The sequence below is a fragment of the Anguilla anguilla genome, chromosome 5 (assembly GCF_013347855.1).
Source record: "Anguilla anguilla isolate fAngAng1 chromosome 5, fAngAng1.pri, whole genome shotgun sequence".
Taxonomy (NCBI): domain Eukaryota; kingdom Metazoa; phylum Chordata; class Actinopteri; order Anguilliformes; family Anguillidae; genus Anguilla; species Anguilla anguilla.
The window spans coordinates 50907317-50931606 of NC_049205.1; the positions used below are offsets into that span (position 1 = coordinate 50907317).

The 24290-nt window shown below is 47.4% G+C and overlaps 1 protein-coding gene across 3 annotated transcripts in view; it reads left to right on the top strand.

The window, feature by feature from the left end:
• usp47 (ubiquitin specific peptidase 47) overlaps window positions 1–24129 on the top strand; it is a 28587-nt gene extending 4458 nt beyond the window's left edge. The window contains exons 2-29 of one of the 3 annotated variants that reach the window (XM_035417497.1): window positions 1510–1569; window positions 4653–4847; window positions 5424–5537; window positions 6280–6433; window positions 6525–6621; window positions 6714–6859; window positions 8139–8218; window positions 8831–8980; window positions 9495–9590; window positions 10179–10331; window positions 11493–11651; window positions 12351–12482; window positions 13016–13092; window positions 13437–13492; window positions 13773–13885; window positions 14001–14105; window positions 14808–15015; window positions 16312–16427; window positions 16753–16872; window positions 17391–18213; window positions 19014–19189; window positions 19366–19446; window positions 19596–19711; window positions 20185–20303; window positions 20684–20814; window positions 21410–21457; window positions 21580–21710; window positions 22232–24129. In XM_035417497.1, the coding sequence (XP_035273388.1) occupies window positions 1510–1569; window positions 4653–4847; window positions 5424–5537; window positions 6280–6433; window positions 6525–6621; window positions 6714–6859; window positions 8139–8218; window positions 8831–8980; window positions 9495–9590; window positions 10179–10331; window positions 11493–11651; window positions 12351–12482; window positions 13016–13092; window positions 13437–13492; window positions 13773–13885; window positions 14001–14105; window positions 14808–15015; window positions 16312–16427; window positions 16753–16872; window positions 17391–18213; window positions 19014–19189; window positions 19366–19446; window positions 19596–19711; window positions 20185–20303; window positions 20684–20814; window positions 21410–21457; window positions 21580–21710; window positions 22232–22406 (4131 nt within the window). In that variant the 3' untranslated portion in view covers window positions 22407–24129. The remainder of the gene's footprint in view (window positions 1–1509; window positions 1570–4652; window positions 4848–5423; window positions 5538–6279; window positions 6434–6524; window positions 6622–6713; window positions 6860–8138; window positions 8219–8830; window positions 8981–9494; window positions 9591–10178; window positions 10332–11492; window positions 11652–12350; window positions 12483–13015; window positions 13093–13436; window positions 13493–13772; window positions 13886–14000; window positions 14106–14807; window positions 15016–16311; window positions 16428–16752; window positions 16873–17390; window positions 18214–19013; window positions 19190–19365; window positions 19447–19595; window positions 19712–20184; window positions 20304–20683; window positions 20815–21409; window positions 21458–21579; window positions 21711–22231) is intronic. The other 2 variants (XM_035417498.1, XM_035417499.1) reach the window with 2 other exon arrangements.
• Window positions 24130–24290: the final 161 nt, after the last annotated feature.

The following is a 24290-nucleotide window of genomic DNA, read 5'->3' on the forward strand; positions in this document are numbered from 1 at the left end:
ACAGGTCCTCGTTGAATTTGGTTTTTTAATCCAGCTTCTCTTTGGCAGCCCTGCTGCTTTTCGCCGGCAGCCCGTGAGCTTCAGACGCTCCGGCTTTTATAGTCGGGTGTAAATGCTTCGGGCCTCTCGCTGAACTTTGCCCAGGCCTGCTATTTCACAGCTGTAAACCTGTCTGCAAGTTTTGTCAGCCTTCCAGGACACATGTAGTACACGTTTAAATGCATGGATTTACTGGAAAAGTGCCTATTTTGAAGATTTTTCTGTGGCTACATGATTTCACATAAATAATCTCTTATCCCTCCAATTAAATATTTCATTTTTGTAAGACAAAGTTTTCCTTTGTCTTTCCTGCACCTGTTTTTGTCATATTTACAATGAGAGGCTGTATCATATACTGCAGGTGTGCTCAGGAACACAGGAGAGGAAGATAACATGCTGGCCTCATGTCCCTTTCCCATAGTGCAGAAATGGACCACACACATGCTGCTTTATAGATACACCATTATTTATGTTCTTCACATTGTTTACCTGCCAAACTGCCAAGGCATCCATTGTGGCTCCATTTTCAGAACCCAGAATTGAATTTAGTATTTTCTTCCAGTTTTTTCTCTTACTATGTACGGAAGACCCAGCTGTCATAGTCAGGTTACCCAATATGAAAAGCATTCCTAGGAATGTGTGTCATGTTTTAATACATTGGGCCTCTCAGATTGCTGACTGCAGATGGACTCGTAGCTGTAATGAAATCTTGGCACACGCCTGAAGGCAAACCAGTCGGGAGAGCCCACCCATGGACAGGCCAGCCTTGCTGCTACTTTGTGCTACGAGCCAGGCGTTGAACTTTCTCTGCCTGAGGCTCTGCGCAAGTTTGTGGAGCGTAGAAAACGCACAGCGTAGAGTCAGCACCCAGCGTTATTATCCCAGTTAAAAATACCACTAATCTGATAATACACTTTGATGTGTTGACATTGGTTGGCCCTTTAGAGCCACCTGTCAGACTTTGGGGTTGGCGAGTTCTCACAGATGTAGCGGCGGCATGTGCGTGCTGGCGAGGTCCGCCTGACCACACAGTGTTTGTTTGTCCTCACATCGAGTGTTTGGAGAAACAAGAGGTTAAACAGTGGGCCTGAGAAAGATCTCGTGTGCTCTTATAACTGCTGAAGGAGATCTTGTGACCGGCTCCGCAGTGCGTCAGTGTGTTTGATAATCATTCCTCTTTCCCTCTTACCCCTGACTGATGTCCTGTTAAAATGTGGAATTCACTCAGCCCAGGTTCCAGGTAAGTGATGACATCACTGCGTGAAGAATACCTGAACATGGATGATTTATTTTTAATTTAATGAGTATTGGCATGAGCAAACATCGCAGTTCAAGTCAGGTCTGTTTCGTACACGCGTTGACCCGTGGGTGTTGGGGCACATCGTCTCAGCGGTGAAAATGTTCCCTACGCCATGTTGACCAATGAAATATTTATGTTTTTTTTTTTTTAACCCCTTTTCATGTCACCAGGGTATGCTTTGGAGTTACAGGCAAAGTATTTTTGAGGAGATGAAGAAGAAGTTCTCGCAGGTAGCTCCAGGGGTGGAGCTGTGTGTGCGCGTGTGTGTTTGCATGCTCCCGCGCGCGCATGTGCGGATGCACCAGCGTGATGCAGTCAGTCTGGCTGGCATTCGCCCCCCCCCCCCCCCCCCCATGGGCATTATTTACATCCTGGTCCTGGAGTCACCTCCAGTGAGCTGTCTATAAATAACCGGGCTTGATGGAAATTGTCATCGTTCGTTTGAGACTCTGGGACGCAGGGTTTACTGTTAAGCCACTCTGAACGTTTCATTTTGGTGACCCAGTTACAGTTGTTACGTAAAATGTCATGTAAGTCATATGGCATTCCAAAATGCAGTTGTAAACCCTTTGTAATAGAAAGCAGGCTATTGCATTTTCAGTTTTAACTGAGCGAAACTGTGCCCTAAGATATGAGAATACTCTAAACCTGTGCTGGCCAACTTTGCTGGCGAAAGCTGTGCTTGTGTTTCTGTATTGCAGAACATTTGTGAAACATATCCTCAGAGCACTTACTGACTTCACTGAGGGAAAGAAAAACAAATAATTCTCGGAAAACAAGCCCTGTACAGCCTTGAAGGAACACTAAACCACAAAACAAATGTATTTTCAATTTGCCATGTGGTATCATTTGATAGGAGTGAATTAAGTGGACAAAAACCATCTCATGAGCCAGAAACTTTTTATTGGTTAAAAAAACATTTCCCCTTCTGATATTCCCATCTCCAGTGAATTGAAATTCTTGTTGGCTTTACCAAAACATGCTAACTACAATATGGAATGATATACGGATGGGTATGCTATATAGACTATGCATGCAAAATGCATATATAGCCACCAGCTAGCTAGCAGATTAGCAAGCTAACCAGCATTGCATGTACTGTTCGCTCATTAACCCTGTACTAAACTAAATAATTTTGTCATTTATCCGTTATGTCTTGGATAGATGTTGCTCCATGCAGTCATGGTGATGACAGTGGCTGCATACTGTGCAGTGCAACATGGAATTCTCTCTTTCAAATCATAATGGGCATGGTGTCAATATAGCCAATACAGCATTATTATAACGTTTTTTTAAATTCATTATTATTTTCTCTTAGTATTAGTATTGCTTCTGTGCTTTTAAAGTTGTATACGTTGTTTTTTATTATTATGTTTATAATGGACTGTGAAAATGGACCACACTGGGTCATGGTATGATGGTGCTGTTCAGAGGGCCTGTGGCTGCAGTTGTTGTTGAACCTCCTGGCCCAGCTGGTCGGTGCTTGCAGATCCTTTGTAGATTTAATCAGGTTATTTAGAGCTCAGCTTGGGACAGGGAACAGTCGTCATGGTGCTCCATCAGTGTGAGACCATTGATAGGCTGTATCCATTAGGGAAAGCAGAAGTGACCAGTTCTATTGACAGGATTTGGAAATTGGGCCAGTTCAGCTGTCATCTCTGTTCAACCTGAAAATTTCAGTGCAGTTTTTTTCTGTAATTAGAAAAAACAAATGGAGACAATGCTCAGTTTTGGTTTTCTTATTGCTGTTTATGCTAATCTGCACTTTTTTTTAATGACGGTTTTAAAACTAGGTTACCGCAAATTCAGTAGCCCGCTGCGTAGGATGTGGACAAGCGCACACAATCTAATGCGTTTGATTTTTTTACCTCTCTTGTGTCAGAGAAAGAGACGTGAAAAACAGGTTTCAGTTAAACAGAGCGAAGGAAAATGACATAAAGATGAACGTTATCCCTTATCATTAACAAGCACGCACAACATTAAATCACCCGGACTGGTGCCTCGCTATTTTCAAGGGAGTCGGCTAGTGCAACTCCTTTCATTAAACAGCAACATGGCGCTGCCGTTGAGCCTGTGAGTTATGGGAATGCCGTGCTGTTTTATGTCAAGGTGTTCTCCGTGCTGTTGTTCCCGGCCTTCGGGTGCTTGCTATTTTAAGCCGTGTCTTCAAAGAGCTTAGCGCAACAGGATCCGCCGTTGCGTTATATTAATACCGCCTTACACAAGCCCCTCGCTGCGCCGCGACGCTAAGGTCTGACGCAACGCCGCTCAGCTGCCGAGGAGATGTGACGGCGCGCATTATGCAGTGCGCTATAAAAGGATGAGTTAGTCAGCACAAACCCGTTTGCTGGCGCTACCCAGTGTCTACATAAAACCTCCACGTATAAATATGGTTAATCCATTTGAGTGACAGCCAATTTGCAGCTAATAAATCTTTTAGCTGAAAAGTATTTTGTAAACAGGATATGTTAGCATATCAATGAGCATATGCAATGTGCTACTATGAACGATCATGCAGTTGTTAATTTAGTGTGTATAGACTTATCGTCACTAGTGCTGGGATATGTTTTTTGTGTGAGTTGTTGCACTTGACTCTTCTTTGCACTTAACACTTACTGATCTCTCAGAATGTGGTTTTTGTTTAGTGTTCTCTAATGCACGAGAGCAACAGAGTGATTGAATAACTGTGTGGTCCCCAGGCCAGCGATTGCGTTTGGAGCTTCAGTGCCCCATCCAGGCCTGCCCAGCTCTTCTCCACAACCCCTACCCCTCCAGACTGTCTCCCCCCAAACTCTCCCTATCACCCACAGAGCCTCCCTCTCTATCTCCCCCCAGCTCTCCCTAACACCCACAGAGCCTCCCCTGAGTTCTCCCTAACACCCACAGAGCCTCCCCTGAGTTCTCCCTAACACCCACAGAGCTTCCCCTCTATCTCCCCCCAGCTCTCCCTAACACCCACAGAGCCTCCCCTCTATCTCCTCCCAGCTCTCCCTAACACCCACAGAGCCTCCCCTCTATCTCCTCCCAGCTCTCCCTAACACCCACAGAGCCTCCCCTCTATCTCCCCCCAGTTCTCCCTAACACCACAGAGCTTTCCCTCTATCTCACCCCAGCTCTCCTTAACACTCACAGAGCTTGCTCTCTGTCTCAACCCTGCTCTCCCTAACACCCACAGAGCCTCCTCTCTATCTCCTTAACACCACAGAGCTTCCCCCCAGCTCTCCCTAACCCCCACAGAGCTTCCCCCCAGCTCTCCCTAACCCCCACAGAGCCTCGCTCTCTCTGACAGCCGTGGTTTCTGTGTGTCCCTCAGATTGAGAATGCTGCGGATGAGCCGAGGGTGCTGTGCATCGTCCAGGACACCACCAACGCCAAGACGGTCACCGAGAGGCTGACTCTCAACCTCCCGGCCTCCACCCCGCTCGCCCAGCTCTTCCAGGGCGTGGCCCACAAGGCCGGCTACGTGGTCGGCTCCTTCCACCTGACCTGGGCCAACATGGCTGAACCAGTGAGTTTCCACTTGCCGCTGGTGGTGGCATTTTTAAATGGTATTTAAGTAAATATCAGCCGCGGAGTGCCCTGTTAACTGGTCCGGTTGCATTTTTGTCTGCTGGCAAATGGAAACCGCTTGAACAGGATGGCTCTTGTGTGTTCCGACCGAGTGATTTTAGGAATGTTGCTCTATAGATGCCAGTTTATCCCCCCCTGTTAATCCTGCTTGGTGAGACAGAGCACAGCCACGTGCAGTACCTGAGTGGGTCAGGAGTAAAGCCTCTGTAATCTGTCACACACTGCAAATGAAAAGCGCATGAGGCTCAGTTTTTATTCATTTCTTAGTTTTTTTCCAAATTTTAACCGTCAGACATCTTCCGCACCAGTTCCTCCAAAATTTTGACACAACTGTTGAAGGAAAATGTCACACCCCACTCCCCCGCTCTGCCTTCAACACCGGGCGCTGGCCTGAAACCGGGCCGGCGTGAACAAAACAGCCCGAGCCAGGATGAGCTTAGCGTTTGAACAGCGTGTGCAGGGGGGGGGGGGTTCCGTTTTCATGTCCCGTTTCCTGTGCTTAACCCTCCCACAGGCTCCGCTGGATCACAGCAGTCAGGCGTCACTCACAGATTCTGGCTTTGAAGCCGGGAAGAAGAACTTCCTCCAGCTCACGGATAAGGACGGCGAGCAGCCTCGGCTGGCATCGGTGAGCGGGCACGGCAGAGCAATGTGCAGCCCAGCACCTGCTCCGTTCCCTACTCATTAACACGACGATCGATTCCCCCGGTCACTGTGTGTAATCAGTTACCTCCGCACTGTACAGAACTTTGGCACGTCACTGGGGACTGTAAAAGTCTCCTCGCTTTGTTTCTTACCTAGGATCCTTATGTCAACATGCAATGCAAATACAACATTGTAATGAAAATAGAACTTTTATTAAAAATGTCCTTTCGGGTTCCCTGGGGAAACATTAGAGCTACATATTCACACCAATTCCAAATATGGTAAATCTAATATTTTGTTGTTTAAATGTAAATACTGGAATAGCCCAGTTGAAGCCATTTACAGCCTTGCAGTGTTCTCCTGTCTTATGTTGTTGTTTTATGCTACATGTAGAATAATGTAATGTAATGACATTACTGTGTTTTAGTATAAAATGGAAACCTGTTCAATGTTATATCTATCTATACTAAAATGTCTTTATGAATGGTTTGTCTGTATACTGAGCTCCCCTGAAAAAGAGACTTTGGTCTCAGTGGGACTTTCCTTGAAATGAAATAATAAATTTATAAACTATAAAGTTCAACTTTGCACCCTCAGACGGCTGTGCATATTGCACATTAAACACGGCACAGCCCTGAGGTGATGTAACGGTGCATTCAGCTTTAAGAGTCTTATGAACTTTGGAAGAGCGTTTGTGACCGCTCCCGCTGCGCCCGCGTCCGCAGGAGGAAGCCGCCCCGGCGGGGACCAGCGGGCTGGACGACGTCTCCCTGGACGGCTTCATCGGGCCCCTGCCCCGGGACAGCACGGTGGGCTGCAGCAGCGACTACAGCAGCCCCAGCTACTCCTACTCCTCCATACTCAACAAGTCCGAAACGGGTAAGGCCGCCCCTCGCCCCCCTCCCGTCAGAGCCCGGGTCCGCGATGGCCTCCCCGCTCATAACGACGTCCCGTCTCCTCCCCTCCGCAGGTTACGTGGGCTTAGTCAACCAGGCCATGACCTGCTACCTGAACAGCCTGCTGCAGACCCTGTTCATGACGCCCGAGTTCCGCAACGCTCTGTACAAGTGAGCAGACTTTTCTCCCGCCTGTGGCTGCGTCTAGGTGCCTGCAGGGGGCAGCGCTAACCTCCTTCCTCTTCCCCCCCCCCCTCACGCAGCTGGGAGTTCGAGGAGTCGGAGGAGGACCCGGTGACGAGCATCCCGTACCAGCTGCAGCGGCTGTTTGTCCTGCTGCAGACCAGCAAGAAGCGCGCCATCGAGACCACCGACGTGACCCGCAGCTTCGGCTGGGACAGCAGCGAAGGTGAGCCCTCCCGGGAAAATACGGCCAGGGCTAGCAATCCAGATCCAGATCCAAATCCAGCATTCCTGCTGGAAGTACAGCCCGGGCTAGCAATCCAGATCCAGCGTTCCTGCTGGAAATACAGTCTGGGCTAGCAATCCAGTTACAGCGTTCCTGCTGGAAGTACAGCCCGGGCTAGCAATCCAGTTACAGCGTTCCTGCTGGAAGTACAGGCCGGGCTAGCAATCCAGATCCAGCCTTCCTGCTGGAAATACAGTCTGGGCTAGCAATCCAGTTACAGCGTTCCTGCTGGAAATACAGTCTGGGCTAGCAATCCAGTTACAGCGTTCCTGCTGGAAATACAGTCTGGGCTAGCAATCCAGTTACAGCGTTCCTGCTGGAAGTACAGCCCGGGCTAGCAATCCAGTTACAGCGTTCCTGCTGGAAATACAGGCAGGGTTAGCGATACAGATCCAGCGTTCCTGCTGGAAATACAGTCTGGGCTAGCAATCCAGTTACAGCGTTCCTGCTGGAAATACAGTCTGGGCTAGCAATCCAGTTACAGCGTTCCTGCTGGAAATACAGTCTGGGCTAGCAATCCAGATCCAGCGTTCCTGCTGGAAATACAGTCTGGGCTAGCAATCCAGATCCAGCGTTCCTGCTGGAAATACAGTCTGGGCTAGCAATCCAGTTACAGCATTCCTGCTGGAAATACAGGCAGGGTTAGCGATACAGATCCAGCGTTCCTGCTGGAAATACAGTCTGGGCTAGCAATCCAGTTACAGCGTTCCTGCTGGAAGTACGGGCAGGGTTAGTGATCCAGATCCATCCTTTCTGGGGGAAATATCGCTGGGGTTAACGATGCAGATCCACCGTTTCTGCTGGAGATACAGCCCAGGGTTAACAACCCAGTCTCAGCGTCTCTGGGGAAAATATGGCCGGGGTTAACAGTCCAGATCTGGGACTGACGGTGATGAAATTATTCTGTGTGAAATAAGAAGCCTTGTTTTTGCTGAATTTGTCTTTGGGTATGAAGTCCGTTGGGGTTTTAGTTGTGTTTCACGGACTGATGCGTGTGCATGCGTGCGTGTGCATGTATTATTTGTGTATTTGTGTGTGCCTGTATGTGTGTGCATTATCTGTATATTTGTGTGTGCGTGTGCGTTCTTGAGAGAGTGTGTGTGAGTGTATTATCTGTATATTTGTGTGTGTGTGTGTGTGAGTGAGTGTGTGTATTATCTGTATATTTGTGTCTGTGAGTGTTTTATCTGTATGTTACATGTGTGCATGTGTGTTTCAGCCTGGCAGCAGCATGATGTCCAAGAGCTCTGCAGGGTGATGTTCGACGCTCTGGAGCAGAAGTGGAAGCAGACAGAGCAGGTATGGGATAAGCCCCGCCTTTTTGTCAGATCGCTCCCAACAACAGCCGATAGCAACTTTACACCGAAATAGAGCGGTGAGAGACGACCGTTAACACAGCATGGCCTGGGAGCAGTTCTTTGCAAAATAAGGGCCTTTAATTGTGTTGATGTTTTTGACCTGGGGTCTAATTGGCCCATGTGAAAGGACTGTGACATTGCTCCAAGCATATTTAACACAGTGAATGTTGTTTGGTTTCATAACAGATATGCTTATAATAAAAATTGGGTTGTGGCTTTATTGCTTTGTTGCTTCCTCTATCATGTTGGGAGTGTGTTGCAATTGTAGCTAGTTCCACTGTTTCAGATAAAAGTTCTTTATTTTATTTTTTTCTGAACACACAAGTATACTAAGTTGATACATTCAGCTTAATTCGCACCACAAGTACAATTTACAGATTCAGAGTAAATAAATAAATAAATAAATAAATAAAACATTTGAACAGATGTTTATTTGTGGACAGGTAACAATGGTGGCTCTGTTGTGAAGCAGTAAATCATATGAGCAGCAGAAGCACTGTCACCAGCGAGCTTTATGGAGCGGAGCTAATGGTGGGCCCCCTCTGTCTCTCAGGCTGACCTGATCAACCAGCTGTACCAGGGGAAGCTGAAGGACTACGTGCGCTGCCTGGAGTGCGGCTACGAGAGCTGGAGGATCGACACCTACCTGGACATCCCATTGGTCATCCGGCCCTTTGGCTCCGCCCAGGCCTTCGGCAGCGTGGTGAGTCCCGCCTCCCTCTGTCCCTGCAGGCCCAGACGTTTAGCCACCGCGTTCATGTCAAGGGGGGGGTAGAGGCGTACAGATACAGATGTGACTTAACCATCAGGAAATACTTTTACGTATTTGTTGCGAGTAATTTGAATTTCACCACATTTCTAACGACAGCAGGGTGTGCTCACAAGCTACCAACGATTGACAATTCTCAATGTGAAGTGAAAGAGTTAGTTGGTGGGCACAATGGATGTAAGATAATGGGCTACACTTATAGTAGATTATTTATAGTATCATTTACTACACGGGTAGTCGATTGGAGGAAAGTCCATTGTGGAGGATTTCAGTGCGGAGTGAGAAGTGTCCCCAGCTGGGCATCTGTGGGCTAGCCCAGCGTGGCGTCCTCCGCTGCCATGACTCTGTCACCATTCTGCTGCGGTGACATAGCGGCCGCATTGCCGAGGTGTCGCGGGGACATTGTGTTGGCCGGTAATGTGAGTGTCACTCTGTGCTTGTGAAATAGGAAGAGGCTCTCCAGGCCTTCGTTCAGCCAGAAACCCTGGACGGGCCCAACCAGTACTTCTGTGAGCGCTGCAAGAAGAAATGCGATGCCCGAAAGGTGAGCTGTCTACACCTGAGACATCTGATCCCTGCAGTCTGAGATTTATCATTCCACACAAATATCTGCTCCTGCACCTCAGATTGTCATCTACTCACCAGTCAGCTTCAACTCCTGCAGTGCTGTAGTGTGTAAAATAGTCACTGGGTCACCTGTAATGCTATCCGGTCATTATTGTGTGAAATAGTCACTGGTTCTCCCCTAGTGCTGGGCCGGGCGGCCTGTAGTGTTTAAAATAGTCTCTGATTCAACTGTAGGTCTATGCAGCCTATGTAAAATAGTCACTGGTTCACCTGTAGTGCTATGTGGCTGCTAGTGTGTAGTGCTATGTAGTCAGCAGTGTGGCCTCTCAGGTTTCTCTGTTACTCTCCAGTAGTAGTATGTGATCTGTAGTGTGATAGTTACTTACTGGCTTTTTCAGAACATGCCAAGCAAAATTACAGCTTTTTTTTATTTAGAGAAAAAATCTATTTTAGTTTATAAGTCAGTGTAAACAGGTAATAGGGATTGCAGATTCTGAATTGGGTCTGAATCATGTTCTGCTTTTGTTCTCACTGTTCTTCCACGGTTCTGATCTGTGTTCTGCAGGGGCTCCGGTTCCTCCATTTCCCCTACCTGCTAACACTGCAGCTGAAGCGCTTCGACTTCGACTACACCACTATGCACCGTATCAAACTCAACGACCGCATGACCTTCCCCGAGGAGCTGGACATGAGCCCGTTCATCGATGTGGAGGATGAGGTAAGGGGCCGAGGAACTGATACCTTAAACTTAAACCGCTCTCTCCAGACTGGGCCTGTACTAAATGTCTTCCAGTGCCAAGCAAGTCTGCTTTTCTTCTTTAGATCCTTTCTTTGGGCTAGCTCTTTGGTAGTGACCACAATACCTAACTGTGTTTTCAAATAGCCACTCAAATTTAGGAGCATGGCTATGTGGGCTCGGTGGGTTGCATTGTTCTGAGCGAAGTTAGGCTATTTCTGTAAACATTTACAGTAGTTTGTTTGCTAGCCAAAATGAAGTGTAATAATTGGTAAACATTCTGGAATTGTTTCACACAAACAGAATGTACAGTATGTATTTTGTATTACAGTACTAAAATTATGTGTGGGGCAACTAGCATGTGTAACTGTATGAAAGCAGAGCATCCTACCGTCTCCAGCACAGACATAGTACAGTTGTCCTCTCTGTAGTCATCCTTGACCTTGTTTGTTCAGCGATAATATTATTCCCAGAATTCTGAGCTGAGTACAGCAGGGATCTGCAGTGTGATTTCGAAAAGGTTCAAAATGCTAACCTTTCATCTGCTAACAGTTTCAATAAACATGTCCTTAACATTGTTCTGAAGTTTAGCCTACTGTAATTCATGCTTGATAGAAAAGCTGCCACTACCTTTAATTACCGCAGTGAGTTTCTCTCTATTTTTAAATACTTGGCTCAGTTGGGAAGAGTCCCTCTTACTAGTGCATCTTCACCTCTTTCAATTGCAAATTTGTTCTTCTAAAAAGTCTCACAACTAATAGCGAAGCCCAGCCCTGGTTAGCTTGTGCGGTTTGTCATGAGAAGGCTACAGAGTGATACTGCTGCTGGCTAACTGCACTGTTCTGTATTGAATGTCTTAGTTGTGCTCAGCCGTGGGTCTCAGCCCCTCTCACTTGTGGTTGCACGTCCAGACATGCTCTATTGGTATGATTATGCATTGTTATGTATTTCCAAAGAATTTGTTTTTCTTTGTACAATGTGTGTGCAAAGAAAAACAAATTCTTTGGAAATACATTGCAATGCATAGTCATACAAATAGATCATGTCAGAATTAGAATTTGTTTAAACGATGCATCTCTCTCCCTCTGGCCCACCCTCTTTCCCTTTCCCCTTTCTGACCCCCCCCACCCCCCCTCCCCAAAGAAGTCTCCGCAGACAGAGAGCTGCACTGACAGTGGGGCAGAGAATGAGGGCAGTTGCCACAGCGACCAGATGAGCAACGACTTCTCCACGGACGACGGCGTGGATGAGGGGATCTGCCTGGACAATGCCAGCAGTGCAGAGAGAGCACTGAAGCCAAAGGTACATCAGTAGTGCCCTTTACGCATCCTCATATGGCACAGGCCAATCGCTCAGCTAGCATACGCAACTATGCCTTTTCAAGCTCCTTATTACACAATACATACGTTTTCTTTCTTTTTATTGCTGAAACAAAGTGAGCATTAAATGCAAGTATCACTTTCATTCACACTCATTGATTAGAAACACTGGATATTCCCCTCTACCTCTGTAATTTGACTTTGGATCCATCTAAATCCGTGAGTTGGGTGAAAGTTTTCCAGGGAGCAGCATACTGAAATGAGGGTGTACCTTCTTATATGCGGTAAAATATAATGCATTTACTGGCCCATTATCGCATGCATATATTTATTATCTGAGCTAAAAGCGGTTGAAGTTGAGCTGGGTCTTCAGACGCTGCCTGTGCTTCCTCAGACCGCTGATCCCCTTTCAGTGTTCCCTAACTGATGCCGTGTCATTTATTTAGTTCTTTGTTCGCCACGTGTCCTCCTGGTGTTTTTCTTTCCGTTTCAGTTTCTCTGCAATCGACACGCTTAGCTCTCTTTTATTTATGACACACTCTGCCAGACGAATAATGCGTCAGACATTAATAAGTTGTACGCCTTGTATACTCGTGTATGCGCGCCGTGCAAGCTGAGGTGAGATTTTTTCAGTTGGGGTGTGTGTGTTTTTGCACCTCATGCCTCGCGGTCCCTTTTCCAGAGTTCGCTGACCTTTGAGCTCTTCTCGGTCATGGTCCACTCCGGGAGCGCAGCTGGCGGTCATTACTATGCCTGCATAAAGTCCTTCAGTGACGGCCAGTGGTACAGCTTCAACGACCAGCATGTCAGCAAGGTAATGGCGCTTTGCTTTGATGTGGCGCTTCTCTTCCCTGAAGGGCTAATAGCTACCGCCATGCGGTCAGATTCATGTATAACCACTGACATGCGAAATGTCCTCCCTGCTCATTCTACATTGAGGACGTTCTGTTTCAGAAAATCTGTTCTGTGTACCGTAGGCCCTTCTAGAACTCTTCTGCATCCATTTCTCTATCATCCTTATAAAGATACTGAAATACCTGAAAAATTCCCAGGGGGTTGCTTAAGGTATAATTAAAGAGGCTAGGTCTATGAAAGTACGTTAGGAAGGGTTTAGAATTTTTTTAAAATTCATATAATAACAAGATGATGGGGAAGGTATTATACTGTGAGTTATAAAGATTTTTCAAGGAATCGGTGGGATTCAGTTCAAATGGAGAACATTTCTCGGAGGCAAGAACTCCTGACCCAGCACAAGGGCACAGGGAGGCGGCTTGCTGTCCGCTCGATCATGTTTGACGAGCTTAATTCCCGGTGATGAAGTGTGCGGTTTGTGTTGCCGCTGTGCAGATCACCCAGGACGACATCCGGAAGACGTACGGCGGGTCCTCAGGGAGCCGGGGTTATTACTCAGGTGCCTTTGCCAGGTCAGTGGGAGACAGCCAATCGGATCGCTGCGTTTCACCCTGCACATTCACCCACCTCTGCACGCAGGCTGATTCATATCCGTGGCTCTGTCTGTCAGCCCTGCCTGAGGTCATCCTGATTATGGATTGAAAAGGGAAAGAGGTTGCACCATGGGTTAAAAAAAAAAAAAAAAACGCTCTGTTTGTCGCTATGGAGTTACACATGGTTTTGTGGAGTTTATAATTGTGATATGGTTTGACCATTAGTGTTTGCGTAATGAATCTGATTATGCAGAGCTGGTGCTAGGTCTCGTGGGGTGTAGAGGATTAGGAGTGGTTCCTTACAGCACTTTCTATTTCCACAGTTCTACAAATGCGTACATGCTGATCTACAGATTAAAAGACCCTTCCAGGAATGCAAGTAAGATCCAAGAGTCCTGAAATGACTTGTGTGAATGCACAGTGTAATTATTTGATCATTTGGTCATATTTTACAGTACTAATAATGTAATAATGATGCTATGGTAACTATTATTTATTATACTACCTGTAGATGTTATGTGACTGTGCTTTTCATGGGCCGGCAAATAAGACGCTTAGCTACAGCAATGGCAGGGACAGGGTCTCTGTGCACACTGTGGTGAATTTCAGTGAGTGTAAATTAGGGGTGGTAATTAGGGGTTTCTCGTTTGATCTTGCAGGGTATTTGGAAGTGGAGGACTTCCCGGATCACATTACACGCCTGGTCCAGAAAGAAAAGGAGTCTGAGGAACAGGAGAAAAGACAGCGGGAGATTGAGCGCAACACCTGCAAGGTAAGAGCACTCCTGCACTGTGTGTAATGTCTACACCAGACCTGTAATGTGCAAGGTTACCTATATGTGACTGGGGAGAGAATATGACTGGTATGCTTTGCTGTATGTCTGACAGATCAAGCTCTTCTGCCTGCACCCTGTGAAAATGCTGATGGTGGAGAACAAGCTCGAAGTGCACAAGGACAAAACCCTGCGAGAGGCTGTGGAGATTGCCCGCAAGGTACTCATGAGCAACCACCTCTCTACACTCCCATCAGTCTCATAACCAACCACCTCTCTACACTCCCATCAGTCTCATAACCAACCACCTCTCTGTACTCCCATCAGTCTCATAACCAACCACCTCTCTGTACTCCCATCAGTCTCATAACCAACCACCTCTCTGTACTCCCATCAGTCTCATAACCAACCACCTCTCTGTACTCCCATCAGTCTCATAACCAACCACCTCTCTGTACTCCCACCAGTCTAATAACCAACCACCACCCTACTCTCTCATCCTTCTCATAACTAACCACCTCTCTACACTCCCATTAGTCTCATAACCAACCACCACCCTACTTTGCCATCAGTCTCATAACCATCCACCTCCCCACTCTCCCATTAGTCTTATAACCATCCACCTCCCCACTCTCCCATCGGTCTCATAACCAACCACCTCTCCGTACTCCCATCAGCCTCATAACCAACCACCACCCTACTTTCCGATCAGTCTCATTACAACCACCTCTCTACACTCCCATTATTCTCATGAACAACCAGTTGTTACTCACCTCAGCAGAATCGATGGTGATTCCATTACATTTTTGAACTGAAGAAATTCTTTTGCGTTTCTGGTGTGTGCTTTTCCGTGTGTGTGTTTCTGTGTGTACGCGTGTCTGTGTGTCTTTGTGTTTGCACCTTTCTGTGCCTGTGTGTGCAGCTAATGGACCTGGAGGGCACTGTCCCGCTGGACTGCTGTCGACTCGTAAAGTACGACGAGTTCCACGAGTACCTGGAGCGCTCCTACGAGGGGGAGGAGGACACGCCCCTGGGGCTGCTGCTGGGCGGGGTCAAGTCCTCCTACATGTTCGACCTGCTGCTGGAGACCCGGAGGCCAGACCAGGTCTTCCAGCCCTACAAACCCGGAGGTGAGGAGGTCCCTCTCAGGCTAGGCACTGTGGACACAAGGAAGTGGCCATTTTGAGTGAATTCAAATTTGCATATTCACATTCTGAATGTTTTTCTGGTTAATCCAGCCTTTCATGTGCCGCCCCCTCCCTCCCCTGTGGTACCACTGCGGTCAGTTTTGCAGGAATTTATTGTTCCACATGACTGAGATTAAAATGGTCTGGTACAAACAAAGTTGGCTTGATTATGTAGCTCTGTTAGGCTATATGTAATAAAAACTGATGTTAATTTTAGGGGTTCTTTTGGGAATCTATTTTTACAAAACTGACTTTATTTATGCCAAAATGTTTGCTTTGTATATTTTATTTCATAAAATCTTTGATATGTTTCAGTCATTTGATTTTGCATTTTTAGTACATTTTACTGGCTCCCAATGTTTGGCAAATGGGAAAATTTAAACAAAGGGATGTTTTTTCTTCTTAACTCAAAATGATTACGCAGCAGATTGTGGGAACGTTGTGTCATGAACCCTCTCTGGATATGAATAATCTCAGTCCTAGCTGTAAGGCCCAGTTAAGACCAAAGATGCGGGACGTCTTCTTTAAGGACAGTCTAGTGACAAGAAAACAAATTAATTGTTTCCGTAACAATTCCATGTGGTTGTTTGTGTATTATCATTCTTGAGTACCATTAATCTTTTCACCTTAGTTTCCGTGTGCTGTTATTTAGTTTTGTTTCTAATTTATTTTAAACTTTCTAAAACTGTCTCGTCTCATCTAGGATCTTTGCTCGGTACTGAGCCTTAGGTGATCAGTGGTGCCGCTTTTATGTTTTCTTCATGCCAATGCAAATGGGGGCTGGTAGAACATATATTACAGGGTGATACTGTGGCCACAGCCCCACTCTGACCGCTGGTTGCTCTATTGAGCATGGTTTTTCTGCACAGTTAGCCTGTTTCTCAGCAGGGAAGGCTGACTTTCATCACCACATTCATGTGCCCTCTTAGAGGAGACGGTGAAGGAGAGACCAATCTCTTAATTAATGATGTAACCTTACTACCCAGAATAACGGTCTCCAAACCTGCTGCAAACCTTTTGCAAAGTCCAATGGAAGGGATTCTGATGCAAACCTGTTTTACTGACTTGTACCCCCGTTTATGTGTCAAATTATTGAGCTCATATTTTAGGACATTTACTCTCTGCTTTATTGATGGTGGGTGAGGCATGAAGTGTGCCATACAGGTCCTTGAATTTGAGGTAAGACCCTCATGCGAGCTTACCCCGTGTGTGTGTGTGTGTGTGTGTGTGTGTGTGTAGAGGTCATGGTGAAAGTGCATGTGGTGGAGCTGAAAAGCGAGACCATCGGCGCCCCGGTCAGCGTGCGGGCCTACCTGAACCAGTCCGTCACCGAGTTCAAGCAGCTCATTGCACAGGTACAGGCACCGCCTCCCGGACACACCCTCACTCCCTGCAGCCTGGGTCCAAAACTCCAGAGGCAATGTATACGGATACCACCATACAGATGACCTTGCACAGCTATCATTTGTATATGTTGTATGTTTCATCTGTGCTTGCATGGTGTAATGGAAACTGGCTGCCACCTTGCTTAATGCATCCCCATGTAACATGTTAAATGTTTACATGCCTGTTCGTGTCTTTGCATTGGTTAGCCGTAGCGTGACCATTGCAGACCTCACATACCCTGGTGCACCTGTGGAACTGTTGCTCCAGTCATTGAAACGGCTTCCTTTTTCTCAGGCGACCGGACTCGGTGCAGAAACCATGCGCGTGGTCCTGGAGCGTTGCTATAACGACCTCCGGCTGCTCTACGTGCCCAACAAGACACTGAAAGCAGAAGGCTTCTTCAGGAGCAATAAGGTTCATCACTAATTTTGCTGTCTTCTCCTGCTGTCCACACACACCTTACATTTCTGTCTTGGGCCACTGTTTGGTCCTGCCTCTCCAGAGCTGTTTGGTAGAATAATGTGCAGTACCCGAGGAGCCAAGCAGAAATGTTTATCTTTGCTTTTCAGTTTGCAGAGTTTTGCTTTTTGAGAGAATTTGTAAGTTTAACATCTTTGCTTGTCAGTAACACAAAATGAGCTTAGCAAGCAGCTTTAAGCTGGACTAAGTTTTGCAGGTGTACAGATATGATAAAGGATTGCATTTTCCCCACAGAAATGTGATTGTCTGAAATAAGAAAATCTTAACAATACTAAATATCTGACAGTTTATTTTAAAAAAGAAAAGAAAACCGTGAGTGCAAACAACCATTATTTGATGCCATCTAGTGGTGTCCACACAATTAGACAGGCACGTATACAGACACACAGAGGCCAATGCAGCAAACTTGGGCTAAGAACGATGACAAATTAACCTCACTCTTTTGGGTCCAGGTGTTCGTGGAGAGCTCCGATTCGACCGACCACCAAGTCACCTTCACCGACTCTCTCTTGTGGAAACTTCTGGATCGCCATGGCAACACAATCAGACTGTTTGTGTCGCTGCCCGAGCAGGCCCCTGGCCCCCTGGCCAGCAGGACTCTGAGCCAAAAGGCAGGCAACGACGCGAGCGAGCCCTTCGAGGGGCCCAAGGGCAGCAGGAAGTCGGTGGAGGCCATTTTGGAGGAGAGCACGGAGAAGCTGAAGAGCCTGTCCCTGCAGCAGGAGCAGGAGCAGCAGGGCTCCAGCGCCAGCGACAGCCAGAAGAGCTCCGACACCAGCGACTTCGAGCACATCCAGTCCCTGTCCCACGAGGCCGACTCCACCCCCTCAGGCTCCGCCTCCGCCGACAACCGGGAGCTGGAGAACCGGATCCAGCCGGCCGGCGGGGCCGGGGCCGGGGGCGGGGGCGGGGCCGGCTCGGACCAGGACAACCCCTTCCCGTCGGAGGAGCGCTCGGACTCGGAGGTGAACAACGACCGCAGCACCAGCTCGGTGGACAGCGACATCCTCAGCTCCTCCCACAGCAGCGACACGCTGTGCAACGCCGACAGCGCGCCGCTCCCGCTGGCCAACGGCCTGGACTCGCACAGCATCACCAGCAGCAGGCGCTCCCGCGCGCACGAGGGCAAGAAGGAGACCTGGGACACGGCCGAGGAGGACTCGGGCACCGACAGCGAGTACGACGAGAACGGCCGGAGCAAGGCTGAGGCCCAGTACCTCTACTTCCGGGCAGAGCCCTGCTCCCTGGAGGACGGGACCGGGGAAGGGCAGAAATGTGCGTCTCCTGGTACTCTGTTTGTTGGCCAGCTTCTTTCTGGTGTGCTTATGTTGAGATGGAGGCCTGTAGATGCTTTGTTACAGCCCCCTGTAGATGGCCTGTTACAATCCCTGTAGATGACCTGTTACAATCCCTGTAGATGACCTGTTACAATCCCTGTAGATGGCCTGTTACAATCCCTGTAGATGGCCTGTTACAATCCCTGTAGATGACCTGTTACAATCCCTGTAGATTACCTGTTACAATCCCTGTAGATGGCCTGTTACAATCCCTGTAGATGGCCTGTTACAATCCCTGTAGATGGCCTGTTACAATCCCTGTAGATGACCTGTTACAATCCCTGTAGATGGCCTGTTACAATCCCTGTAGATGGTCTGTTACAATCCCTGTAGATGACCTGTTACAATCCCTGTAGATGACCTGTTACAATCCCTGTAGATGACCTGTTACAATCCCTGTAGATGACCTGTTACAATCCCTGTAGATGGCCTGTTGCAGCCCCCTGTAGATGACCTGTTATGGCCCAAATATCCATATTTTCAGAGCGTAACTGGAATTTAGCATGCATCTAACAGTCCCACTACATAGTATTTGATGTGTACAGTTAAAAATTTAATTGAGTGACTTGAAATGAAGTGTTTAGAAGTGTGTGAAAATTTTTTGACAGTAAGGAAAATGTATTGACCTTTATTGTAGGAAAAGTTTATGAAGTGGGGTTTGTCTGAGATGAGGCTTGATTCAGAGACGTGTATTTTTCCTTGCTGGGACTAACGGCTGTAATTGGCCTCATTTTTCAGGCTTGCAGGTCCACGTTGATAAGAGGATTACGCTGGCTGCTTTCAAGCAAAACCTGGAGCCATTTGTGGGGGTGTCCTCCTCTCACTTCAAGGTCTTCAGGGTCTACTCCAACAACCAGGAGTTTGAGAGCGTGCGGCTCAACGAGACGCTTTCCTCCTTCTCTGATGATAACAAGGTCAGCGGCCATCTATTGTTACGTTAGTCCCATCTCCATAGATTAGCACAATGTTGATAACACTGTTCTGGCCTGTTGTCTTCATGCAGCTATACTATCTTTGACACCTGTAATGACACATGTAATCATACCAGCACATTATCTTTAATGCTAAGAATCGTCTCTGCATTGAACAGATCACCATTCGATTGGGACGGGCGTTGAAGAAGGGCGAATATCGCGTTAAGGTGTACCAGCTCCTAGTGAATGACCCAGAGGTAGGACCCCAGAACCAGCCTGACTGCAGGCTTGTGTACACATGTCATTTTGATCCTTTTTTTCTCCACTGCCCTATCAGAGCATATCATGGGATACGTGAGGCTGTGTGCTAGTGTGTGATGGTGTGCCCCGCCCTTTTCTCTCTCAGCCCTGTAAGTTCTTGGTCGACGCCGTGTTTGCCAAGGGCATGACGGTCAGGCAGTCCAAAGAAGAGCTGCTGCCCCAGCTGAGAGACCAGTGCAAGCTGGACCTCAGCATCGACAGGTGGGCATGACACACGCAGGCGCTTGCGCGGAATCATGCATGCGCATGCACGCACCCACAGGTGCACGTAAACGAGCCCCCCTCTCTGCTTCCTCACAGGCTTGCATTTACACACTCCAGCGGCACGCGCCTTTGAGAGCTTTGACTCTCAGCCGGTCCCCTGGGTTTACAATCCGTGGTTTTAAAGTGCTTCTAAGGCTGCGATGTCCCATTTGAAAACATTAATGGAGACGGAATATTCCCTGAACTGTCTGTGTCACTGCTAAATGCAATCCTTTAAGAGCCTTATGTTTTTTGCATTAGTACCGGATCTAAATGTGCTCTGTCAGAGATACAGATCGGTACATGTGTCATAGAAGAGACCTTTAAAAGAACAAAACTACATTGAGCAGCTGCTCCCTGAAGTGCACTGAATGGGTGAACTCGAGGTGAGCGTTGATTGTGTGTTAATACGCTATGCATGGTCTCCTCAGGTTTCGCCTGAGGAAGAAGACCTGGAAGAACCCAGGGACTGTGTTCCTGGACTATCATGTCTATGAAGAGGACATCAACATCTCCAGCAACTGGGAGGTGTTCCTGGAAGTTCTAGATGGTAATTTTAAAATTGGAATGCTTTGTCAGTCACGGTTAGTTTTATCAGCAACAGTTGGCGTGCTTGTGTTCTTACAGTATTTTTTTAAGGCTTAGCTCAACAGAGCAATGAATTAAAAGTTCAAGTAAAAAAAGGAAAACTAAGGGGAGGAAAGCACTTGGCATGCGGCTGTCGGAGCACATTCTGCTAATACAGCGAGTTTTAGTGTTCTGTCTGACTGCCAGTGCTGATTAATCTGCCTTGGTGTTGTCCAGGGAGGCAGGGCGAGAGTCAGATTTCCGTGTCTCATTCCTACAGCAGTTCCCCGTGTGATTGAGTTAGCATTGGCGTGCGTCTGGTCTCGGCCTTGCATGTGCCTGTAATTTTGGCCTTTCCCTCAGAGCCAGAGAAGATGAAGTCCATGTCCCAGCTGGCGGTTCTGACCCGGCGATGGAGCCCGGCCCACATGAGGCTGGAGCCCTTCAAGGAGGTGGTGCTGGAGAGCAGCAGTGTGGAGGAGCTGAAGGAGAAGGTTAGCCCAAACGTACTTTATACACCGCTCTTTTTAAGACCCTTACAGACAATGCGCATGTGTCTGTAAGCAATGCAAGTATAGAAGCACTACATTACATTGCAGTGGGCGGCGGTAGTTGAAAACAATCGAGATTTGTCCTCTTGATGAAAGGAACAACAGACAACAAATATTCTAGTGGTACTTTTATATAGCTATGGCTAAGTAGGGGTGGGAAATGGTATTATTTAAAGCTGGCAGTCAACCGGTGGTAAATATAAATTACCAAACTTTAGCTGTAACATTTTTTTTAATTTATTGACGGGTAGTTTAGGCTCATAATGCACAAGGGCTGTTTTTTGGTGTTCAAGGGATGTTTTGGTGTGGTCTACAATTCTGACTTAATCAAAATATGACCTGTCAGTGTCTGAGATGTCTGTGTTATGAGGGTTTTAAAAATATACATATATATATATCTAGCTAATGCCTCCAGAATTACTCTGAACGTAACGATTTGAAAAACAGTGAGTTTTACATACCAACAAAACATGACATGGATAGATGTGCAGTGGACATTGTGTAATTTAAGTGCTGCTGTCATTTTTTTTTTCTTCAGCTCAGCGAATTGAGTGGCATTGCTCTAGAAAACTTGGAATTTGCAAAGGTATGTGAACATCCTTACTGTGCTTATTTTGGACGGGGTGGGATTATGCATGTATTTGCACCTGTTGTTTTTCCTCTCTCCCTGAACGTGGCACTGAACCGTGTGCTGATTGGCTGTTGCAGGGCAGAGGGACGTTTCCCTGTGACATCTCCGTGTTGGAGATCCATCAGGACCTGGACTGGAACCCGAAGGTGTCCACTCTCAACGTCTGGCCTCTGTACATCTGTGACGACGGAGCCGTGGTCTTTTACAGGTATGATGGCACATGACGTTTCTGAGGGACCGGTGCCTTAACCATGGCACTGCTCTTGCTCAGCCCACTGCGTTGGACTTCCCCCATTACCATTGTAACAGGCCAGGCAAAATGTATAGGAGCATGCCTGTGTGTTCTGATCATGCCTGGGTACCTCATGCTAAGGGAATTCTGCAAATACATCAGCGGATTACATTGTGTTGTTAGTAAGAAGTTCTTACAGGTAAGGACCACCTTCTGTAGGTAAGCAGGTGTATTTAGATGTTCAGCAAGCAGTAATTTAGTCCTAGTCATAGTACAGGAAAGCCTTTTGGGGATTCATGCATCCTGGATGCTGGTCCATCACTTGCCACTTGCTTATGGGCGTGATTAGGACAGACAGTGAGAATGGTGAGGCCTTGTTTAACCCTCAATACCAACCCAGTTCTCCCTGGTTTCCTGAGCTTTCACCTATATGGCCTGTCCATAAACCTCGTCCGCATATTGAAGAGTGATCCCCCCCTTCCTCCCCGTCTCCGCAGGGACAAGGCGGAGGAGCCCATGGAGCTGTCGGAGGAGGAGCGCAGCGAGCTGATGAAGAAGGAGAGCAGCAGGCTGCTGAAGACGGGCCAGCGCGTCAGCTACTCGCCCCGCAAGGAGAAGGCCCTCAAGATCTACCTGGACGGGGGTCCCGCCAAAGACCCGGGCCAAGACTGAGAGGCCGGGGGGGGCCCCCTACCGCCGGATCAGCTGGCCCCGCCCACCCACTGCAGCATCGCCACCCTGGGGACTGTGCCCGGCGCTGCGCTCGCGCTCAAACGATGTCACCAGTGCTGTACGGCTGACCCGCCCCCAACTCTGAGCTCCAGGGGGATATAGCCAGGCTCAGAGTACTATTGTGCACTATAGTTTATTGTACTGTAAAGTTTAAAGGGAAGTGCAAAAGCTATTCATTAAAAAAAAAAAAGAAAAAAAAGATGAAAAACTCAGATACCATGCAGACACATTGATTCAGACATGTTACAGAGTCAGGCGCTTTTGGAGACGAGCGGAGAGGACAGACTGGGCAGTTTGTCTCTCTTTCTCTCGCCATTTTTAACGCCAAATTCAGAGATGGAGCCTTTATCCCCTTCCCACCTGCACACATATACCTCACCCAATAGCTCCACATCACCTGTATCATACCCGGGTTCAAACCACACCTTTACAGCTGCTTCCAAGGTCAAAGGTCAGAATTTAGTCACCTTCCATTTCACAAGCTTTTGCCCATTCCTGAATCACAGGTCTTCAAATCCCACGGTAACTAAGAAGTTTAAATTTCCCAGCAAGGATTTCTGAACCTTAGACTGATAATTCCTTGGTTCTTTCCCTGAAATCAGTAAAATCCCACCCCACCACCCCCACTGTTGCCCAGCTGCAGAAAGCAGCTCCCTCCAGCGTCTGTATAACACATTTTCTCCTCTTGGTTGTTCAGTACTGGTACATGCTCGCTCCCGCACTACTAAGGCTAAGTAGCGAATGAGAAAACCGAAAATCCTGTTTTGTTTTTTTGTAAATTATTATTTTTGCCTCGGACTTCGTGAATGCTAGGCCTCCTATCTGAGGTACCTGGCGCAGATTTTATTTCTGCATATAACCTCGTTACTTTAGTCTGTCTCTCTTTGTTCGCCCTTCTTTCTGCGCAATGTGAACCTAGTGTCCATCCGACGTGACATCATCACAAGGTGGCCTGCGTCTGGTAGGTATGAGCAGCGGGAGTCTGTGGTGAAGGCTCATGGGAACTCGATGGGGGGGGCCTCTCTGTGACCCCCTCCGTACCAGCGGCTTTTGGTTCCAAGGCGCCACACGCACATGAAGATGGCGGAAGGTTCCCGCTGTTCCTTAACGCTGCCGCGAGCTGTTCACAGTAGACATGCCAATACAAAACAATAATACCTATTTTTTTTTGTTTTATTATTTTGAGATTTAAAATCTTGTGTGAAAATAGATGATTTTAGAAAGGAATTAAAATGCTTTTTTTCATAACCGCAGTATTCTGTTATAAATTCAGTCTCAGGCCTCTCCCCCCTGCTGGAGCTGTGCTCATCTGTTAAATTGAAATCGTTGTGCTTTGTGGCAGAAAAAAAGGATTTAATGGGGCTTAATACCACTGGAATATGAATTTTATTTCACTGTTATCTCTTTGTGGCCTAGCTGTCCACTGAGTAGAAAATTAATTTGTTGGGCTTTTGGGCTTTATTGCAAATCATAGCTACATAGTCCTGACTTACTGACACGTTCTCAAGTACATTTCAGTCTTCAATTGTAGATTCACGTTACGGAAGATAATCACTTGTATTGGGGAAACTCTGCATCAATGGTGGGCATTTCTAACACGAACATAACTGGCTTGTCAAAAATCAGCTATTGTTATGGAAAACAATAAACGCACAAGAATTTACTGAAGCTTTTCATTTGGGCAAAGAATTGTCATATTGGATCCTTTCGTGAAGGCCGTGACGATTCCCTCAGTCGCCCAGCTTCCCCTCAGGCTGGTCTGAGGGCGGAGTCTTCTGAGCCTGATTTCTGGGAAGTGTTGTGCTTTTTGGATCTTGTGCGAGA